This window comes from Chenopodium quinoa, unplaced genomic scaffold, assembly GCF_001683475.1.
Source record: "Chenopodium quinoa cultivar QQ74 unplaced genomic scaffold, ASM168347v1, whole genome shotgun sequence".
Taxonomy (NCBI): domain Eukaryota; kingdom Viridiplantae; phylum Streptophyta; class Magnoliopsida; order Caryophyllales; family Amaranthaceae; genus Chenopodium; species Chenopodium quinoa.
In genome coordinates, this window is record NW_018743206.1 from 253,331 (window position 1) to 261,944 (window position 8,614).

At 32.1% G+C, this 8,614-nt stretch overlaps 1 protein-coding gene across 1 annotated transcript; it reads left to right on the top strand.

Moving 5' to 3' along the window:
• The first annotated feature begins 1,545 nt into the window (after window positions 1-1,545).
• LOC110734010 (pathogen-related protein-like) lies at window positions 1,546-5,348 on the top strand. The gene is made up of 4 exons (XM_021914065.1): window positions 1,546-1,892; window positions 2,459-2,591; window positions 4,379-4,677; window positions 5,037-5,348. Exons 1-4 carry the CDS (start codon window positions 1,749-1,751, stop codon window positions 5,187-5,189), a joined length of 729 nt encoding a protein of 242 aa, XP_021769757.1. The 5' UTR covers window positions 1,546-1,748; the 3' UTR covers window positions 5,190-5,348.
• Window positions 5,349-8,614: the final 3,266 nt, after the last annotated feature.

Here is an 8,614-nt window from a genome sequence, read left to right on the forward strand (position 1 = left end):
GGGTGTTGACCAATTGAGAGAGACCTCATAAACATTGATTATGATGTGATTATTCTGCCACTAATTATAAGGGCATGATTATTGGATTGGGGTATTACATTAAGGGGTAATAAAAGTCAAACTAACCAAAATGAATGTGAAAATAGGGAAGATACTAATAGTATAATTGTGAAAATATTATGTAGTAATGGTATGGTGTGAGGCGAAGAAAGAGGAATCAATATCCTCATTTTGGGGTAATAGTTACACTAATAGTATAATTGTAAGAAAATTATGTTGTGATGGTATGGTGTGAGGCGAAGAAAGAGGAATCAATACCCTCATTTTGGGGTAATAGTTACACTAGGGGAGAGTGGGTAACTATTACCCTCGTTATAAGGATAATAATTCCTCCACCTCTCTCTTTTCATCATGTCACAACTACCTCATTTCATTTGTAAACACCATCTCTTCTAAAACAACATCTCTAATTACTTTTGTTTTTTCAAGTTTGACTTTTATTACCCCTTAATTGTGTTACCCCTAATCCAAACATGCCCTAAGAGTAGATATCTACGCCCCACTTTAAGATGCATCCATAGGTTATTGTTCATTTAAAAATGTTTAAAATAACAAAAATAAATAAAATTAAATAAAAAAAATTAAATGAGTAAAAAGCAACACCGGATGTATACAAAAGGTGTAACATTAATTATTATATTAGATTATACTAACCACTCCCTTTGTTTTACATCATTCTCACGGCTCATTGAAAAAATAAATAAAGTAATGTAGCAGAATTGTGATGGAGAGAGATATTAAGGGCTTGTTATCTTACGTTGAAATTCAATTTAGTCCATTTCAGTTCAGTTCAGTTCAGCTTAGCTCAATTCATTTCAATTCAGTTTAGCTCAGTTCAGTTTAGCCCAGTTCAGTTCAGTTCAGCTTCTAATTTCCTTCTCTTATAAAATATTTAGTTCAGTTCAATTCAGTTCAGCTGAATTCAGTCAATGAAAACAGGTCCTAAATTGAATAGAACAAAACCGTTGATATTATTCAAAATTAGGTACCAAATTACCAATTATCAAGTTATGTCACTAAGTGTTTTATATATTAAGGTCACTTAATATATCTTATAATAAAGCTCATTTTATAATTAATAATAGTTGTCAATGATTGTTATGGTTGGATTAATCTTCATCTCAATGATATAATTTTGCTAGTCGGTCAAGTTAAGGTTGTAGTATATACAATTAGAGTCACTTTAGCGGAGCTTGTTTTAAGTAATACGGAGTAAGATATTTTCACGCGTTTGTCTTCAAATAACAATAAATAAAAAAATAAAAAAAATAAAAAATTTGACTAAAAATTAATTAGTTTCAATATATAAGAAATAATACACAAGTACGAAATATAAACACACATACAGAGTATATGTGTCGATGTACTAGTTTGTTAGATTTGTTTTAATGTGTATTATTAAAATATAATTTTTTTTTGTTAATTATACGAAACTAAAGATATTGTTACATTAAATATACTTATTGAAATTTACATAAACTAACGGAACAATCTTACAAAAACAGAGGGTGTATATTGGTGTATATTATACATTTGTTTTAATGTGTATTATTAAAATATAATCTTGTTTGATATCAACCCAAAAACATTTTATGCCTCCTATAAAAAGACTAAAGAACCTCATCTTTGAAACAAGCACACAAATCACATTCCTATCCACTAAAAAAAGTTAAGCAAACTCAAAAGAAATGGCATCCGAAGGTATGGTGAAAGTAGACAAGTATAGGACTTTCTTGCATGAAGATGCAACCAACGATGACATAGTTTGGAGGCATGGCGCTCCACCTACGTATGATGCTGTCAACAAACTCTTTGAAGAAGGCAGGCAAAAGGTACCTTTGTGTATATCATCATGTTTAAATTATTTAGCACTTTGAATTGATTTATTTAATTACGAAAAAGTCGTGATTGTATGAAGGGGTGGACAGGATCTTGGTTTGTGACTTGGTTCATGGAGACGATGTAGTCGACTCCATCCTTCGAACTATTAAGCCTATATGTTGTTGTTATTTTTGTTGCTGAGGTTTAGGCCTTGTTCAGTTTACCTTAATTATAATAAAAAGTCGTGATTGAATGAAGGGACTGAGATGAAAGGTCAGAGAGGATACTCTTGGTTGATGACTTGGTTTATGTATCCAACTTTATTTCTTGGAATCAAGGTTTTTTGATATTGTTGTTGTTATTGATGATGTTGTGGAGGATTATACTTCTTAGGTGTTCTGATCCAAAGATAAGATTGAGTAATAAACAAGAACTATGTGTTCTAATCCAAAGATAAGATTGAGTAATAAACAAAAAAATATTTGTAGTATTTAATATATTATTTTATATAGTATGTAAATAAGTGCACTTTGATTAATCAGATAATAGTTTGTAAATTTTATTTTATGTGAAACAGGAATGGCCAAAAGGGTCACTAGAAGAGACCGTTCAAAATGCAATCAAGTCGTGGGAGATGGAGCTCTCTCACAAACCTCGCTTGCAGGATTTCCGCACCATTAATCCTGATAAGTTCAAGCTTTTTGTTAATGGTAATTTAATTTAAATTCTGTAAATTAAAGATCTTGATTAATTACCTTCAATTCCCTTTCACCAATAGTTACACTCCAATACACCCGTGTGACCTAAATTAATATTATGCAAAGTAAAAAACATATAAATTGAAATGAAACTACAAGTAACAAAAATATGTATCACATATATATGTACCACATAATCTTGATTTTATCTTATGTAACAATAAGAATTAATGGTCAAAATTTTTAGTTACATTGGGATGGATAAGATCGTTTTAAATCAATAAATGACTGGTATAAGTTGTGATAATTATGTTTCTTTATGGTATGACATGAGATCATAGAATGGTTGACTTTAGACAAGTAACTTCAATGAGCTATTTAGTCTATTGCGTGAGGTGTTTTCGAATGGTCTATTATATACTGTTTACTTATTGATTATACATTTCTTTAACTGTATATGTTGCTTGTAGATTTGAATTTAATTTTAAATTGTTTTGTTTACATTAATTTGTATCAACTTTTAGATGAACCTTTTAAGAAGCTAAGGTCAATTCTTACTTAATTTAAAAAAAAAATTAAGTGAAACATTTTCTTTACTTACTTAATTATCTGTATATTATCTTCTTGGGTATACATAATTATTGAAAGATGATCATAGCAATAATAATATCATTTCTCTATAAAAACTTATTATACTCCTCCATACAAAATTGTGCAATATATCCGACAAAAACAAATTAATTGAATCAATTAGATTTCTTAGAAATGTTCAAATTAAGGGCTTGTTCACATTTACTGAACTGAGGTGAACTGAATTGATCGGAACTGAACTGAACTGAACTGAATACAGCTGAAATGAATATTCTATGAGAGAAGGAAATTATCAAGAGCTGAGCTGAACTGAACTAAAATAATTAGAGCTGAAGCGAACTGAACTGAACTGATAAGCTGAAGTGAACAGACTCTAAAAGATATATAGAATATGTGATATGTAGAGGTGGGCATGGGCCATGCCGGAACGCGGGCGACACGAGGTTGTGGCACGGCCCGGCACGAGCCCGCCACTGGCACGACACTGCACTGGCCCCTTCCATGAACAAAATTTTGATAAAGTGGCACGAGCACGGCCTGGGCACAGTGGGCGACACGGTGCTTGGCCCGCAGGTTGGCACGCCAGCACGACCAGTAAGCACGACACGAGGCACGGCTACTTTTCGTAGCTTAACAGCCATAAACGGCTATATTACAACAGTCATATATATTAAGTATCGGCATATAATAAAATAAGTTATTCATCAATTTTTATTTCATCACACTCGTAAATTTTTTAATTATATACATTGTTGCTTTTTGCTAACTAATAATATAATAATACAAAAACATAACATAAATTAATAAAATTATTTAAATATACTCATTTTTAAAGTTGTTCAAAAACAAATTCACATCAAATTTTATAAAAACTAAAAAGAAAAAAAAAATTGAAAAATTCGGGGTGGCCCGCTACCCGGCCCGATACGACACGCCAAGCACGTGGGTCGTGCCATGGGCTGGGTGTGCCAAAAGGAGGCACGGCACGGCTCGGCACAAACCACCCCCAGGCACGGCCCGCGGTGGCTCGGGACGACACGATGCCCACCTCTAATGATATGCCTAACTCTAACTATCCCCTCTAATCTCAATTTAACCATTTTATGATTATTTGTGAGAGAATTTTGGCTTACAGATATTTTTCAATAAACAAAAAATCACGATTTTTATACTTGTTGAAAAAGTTCTAATATGGATAATTTGTGTAGGTAGGGAAGGTTTATCGGGAGAAGAAGCTCTTAAGATTGGAAGTTATAATGCTTTGCTGAAGTCCTCTTTACCTAAGAACTTCCAATACTACAAAGCTGAAGAAGAGACCTTCGAGTCCTCTCATGAAGTGTTTCGTTCAGCTTTACCTCGTGGATTCGCTTGGGAAGTGATACGTGTTTATTCTGGACCTCCAAACATTGCTTTCAAGTTTAGGCATTGGGGTTATTTTGAAGGTCCTTACAAAGGTCATGCTCCTACAGGGGAAATGGTTGAGTTTTATGGTCTTGGCGTTCTCAAAGTATGTATTACTCTTCACTCGTCATCTTTTTTATGCGTTGTATGTCATACTATAGACAAGATATCGTTACTTTCAAAACTATTTAATACTAGTATGCCATCTCTTACACCTACCTACCCTTTATTTAATGATCATCATTGTCACTTTAAATTGTCTAGCCCGCAAAAGTAAGATATCAATATCATCATTTTAAACAGTTCTTGTGTTATATACATGTGTAATTGTGTATCATGGAGGAACAACACTTGTATTTTTTATTTTATTTAATTTGTTGGAATTTTAATGAAGTTAATCTAATGAAGATCTATCTAAGTAATTATCATATTTATTATTGATACTTGGCATGTATGTGTATGTAGGTAGATGAATCTCTACTTGTAGAGGATGCGGAAATCTATTATGACCCAGCAGAATTGTTTGGAGGACTTTTGAAAGGAGAGGCAACTATACGCCAAGATCGAGATAAAGATCACAAAGCTGTTCAGGGCTCTGGTTGTCCCTTGGGCCATTAAATTTGCTAATGTATTACTTTTCTTCTAAGTAGATGCTTTGTATCTTTAAATAAGGTTTTTTTAAAATATTGTTTGTTCTTTAAAGTGGACCCTTTGTTAGAAATGTTCTTTTGTATTAATTATTAAATAAAAAGTGGCAAAAGTCTATATTTAAAGTAATGAGCTAGTTTGTGGCTCGGGCGTTGAGTTTTGTTTAAATATATACAAAATGGAAAGAAAATATCTAAAATAATATTTTGAAAGTATCACCTTAAGTTTAAAATAAAATTAAAGAAAGAAAAAAAAATATGGAATAGAAAGAGAGAGATGTAGGGGTGGCAATTCGGGTCAGCAGGTCGGGTTCGGGTCAGATTTCGGGTCGATTTCGGGTTATGCTTAGAAACTATTAAAAATAGTGTAAAACTTAATATTATTACGAAATATGAAATTTGGGTCAAATCGGGTCGAATTCGGGTTGTTCGGGTTCGGTTCAGGTCGGGTTCGGGTCTCTCTCAGTAACTTCGGGTCGGGTTCGGATCGGGTTTTCGTGTCGGGTCAGGGTTTGCCAGCCCTAGAGAGATGTAGTAGTTGTAAATATTCCCTGTATAATTGATTAACATGTATTAAATCAAGAAAATTAGCATTCAAGGAGTCAACAACCATTAGTATGTGATTAATTTTTAAGTTGTAGTTTATTGTGCAATTACTTCAAAGTTACATTCTACAAAAAAAAAAAAAAAAAAAAAAAAAAGAGTGAAGGTTACATATACGAAGAGTTTTAGAATGATAATTTATAAGATAACACGTAAGGTGACACATAACGTGATGTGGCGACAAATCATATTGAGGGATTGGTGACACATGACGTTAGCATGTCCCTATTGTATTTTAATAATATTATAAATGATTAATGAAAGTTGAGGAAAAGATCATTTAAATTATTATACATTATTATAGATGATTAATCTTAGACCCTTCGATTAAATTTTACAAACTAAAATTATTTTTACAGTATATAAATTATTTTTATTGAATTGAAATTATTTTAACTAAAATGAAATTAATTTTATTGATTTTTTATTATATTTCTTTTCAAAGTTACTTATTTTTATGGAACTAAAATTATTTTTATCAAATTAAACTTATTTTTACAGAACTGAAATTATTTTTACTAAAATATTATCTTTTATAGTGGAGAGCTAGAATAGGGGTAAATTCAAGTCACTCAACTTGAGTATCCTGGCATGTTACTCAAAGGGCATGGAGGTCCATTCCCCTTCAAATGTAAGGGTGAATGAGTAATGTTACGCTTTACTAGACTTGACTGTGGTTAACCTCTGGTAAAGGGTCGTGAACCCAAAAATCTTGATTCTCGTTTGAGTTAGGGTTTGCTAAAGCGAATTTGAAAGATTCCGACATGTACAACTCCCGGTTGCTTTCATGTTAACTCCGATTGAATTCAATAAACCCAAATTTTGTTGAATCCCATTTGAGTTAGTGTTTGAGGGAATTTGAAATCCTTTGAGTCCTGGTACGATAGCTGAAGCAAATTTGAAACACTCCTTTGAGCGAATTCCAATGTCACCTCCAATTGCTTTCAAGTCCAATATCACCTCCAAATGAATTTAAGTCCACTGTAGAAGTCACTGATGATGTTTAAACTGGCGAATTAATGTTCATGTAAAAACTTGTCATTGTTTGTTTCATTCCGATGTTGATAAATTTGCTCTGTCATTAGCCTTTCAATGCCAAATAACGAGCCCTTGTTGCGGCGGTCGTAGTTCTCCACTTACTTTCGATTGCTGTAAAGTTCCTTTTGCTTTCCTTTTCCGGACAAAACCAAAGACATTTGCTAACTCCGTAAAAAAATGGTAATTAACCCAAGTTATTGCCAGAAGACACAAGCAACAAACATAAAATATTATTATTTTGTGACAATCTTAGTAAATATTTACCAAATTATCACATTGTCATTTGAGTAACAACTATTGTTAACCTAGGCTAGCTCGAGAAAATAGGGCCTTGATTGAATGTGATCTTATGTCATACTACCAGAATTATTATTTATTAATGCCTACACCCTAGTGTAGGTAAATATACCTATCCCCACCCCCTACCCCACCCCACCCCACCCCACCCACCACTAATTTACCTCCCTCCTAAATAAAGTCTCCCCCAAATAAATTCATATTATATATATCACCATTGTTATCTTCTAAAAAGCTTCATTCTATGATTTCTCTCTTCAAAAACCATCATCCTTTATTTTCTCTCTCCAAAAAAATTTCATCATATTCATTTTCTCTCTCCAAAGCCTTCATCCTTAATTTTCTCTCTTTAAAACCTTCATATTTTTTATCATAGAAGTTTAATCATCATCTATTCATGTCACTTCTTATGACAATTTCATTGTTGACGCAAATAATTATTGACGAGGTACTAATTTCTCTCTCCTTTATTTATTTCAATGATTTGATATAATTGTTAAATATTGATTTTATTACTCTAATTTTTTCCCCAAATTGATTCCCAAATCACAGTAAAAAAATTAATATATTGGTTGAATCATATCAATATTTGATGTACTCTTGTGTTGAATTAGTTTATGGTGTGTTATTATATTACATAATTATTAGACATAAATAATTGAAAACATAGTGTTGTTCTAATTTTCTAGATAGTTTGATCTATTTTGTAAGATTATTGAGATGTTGTTTGTTGAAACGATAACTATAAAAAGGGGGGTGAATTGTAGTTGAGTTTCTAATGACTAATTTTGGCGGAATATAAAAATAGAATATAAAAGGAACTTACACAACACACAATATTTTACGAGGAAACTTTTCAAGGCCCAACTAGAAGTAAAACCCCGGCCTTCTAAGGGATTTCCAATACCAAAACACTTCACTATAATTGGGCAACACTTGTTACAACCTATTATAATCAGACCTAAACTCACAAGTTCTAAACTAAACTTGTTATACAGTAGAATCCTATTCTACCCAATCTAAGTCCCTAACTTAGATTCACTCCATACTCCCCGAATATTTAATCTCTCAGCCTCACAACAAAAGCCTACAATATTGTATGCAGATAAATACAATTCACTCACCCAAACCTAACCAGTGTAAACACTTGACTCCTAGTATATGAAAGGAAAGCTACATATCGAATCCGAAACTAATATGACAAAGTTTAGACTTGGCAAACTTACACAATTGAGCTTTATTCAGATTTTTCACACATAAACTCACAGGTTCTATAAAATGTGACTACTACTTTATGTACAAGATGAACTCGTATAGTAAGTAGGGTTTTCCAAAAGATAGATTTTATTAAATTAGCCGATTTAACAGAAACACGTTTTAAGTTAATCATTTTCGTAAAGAAAATCTTTTAGGAATAACTTATCAAATATAGATTTATGAAAAGAATAATATCTTTTT

Bases quoted from the DNA above. Each gene is read 5' to 3' on its own strand.
- LOC110734010 (XM_021914065.1), top strand. From the start codon at position 1,749: ATGGCATCCGAAGGTATGGTGAAAGTAGACAAGTATAGGACTTTCTTG. The intron at 2,592-4,378 runs GTAATTTAATTT...TAATTTGTGTAG, and splicing joins GTTCAAGCTTTTTGTTAATG to GTAGGGAAGGTTTATCGGGA. The intron at 4,678-5,036 runs GTATGTATTACT...ATGTGTATGTAG, and splicing joins ATGGTCTTGGCGTTCTCAAA to GTAGATGAATCTCTACTTGT.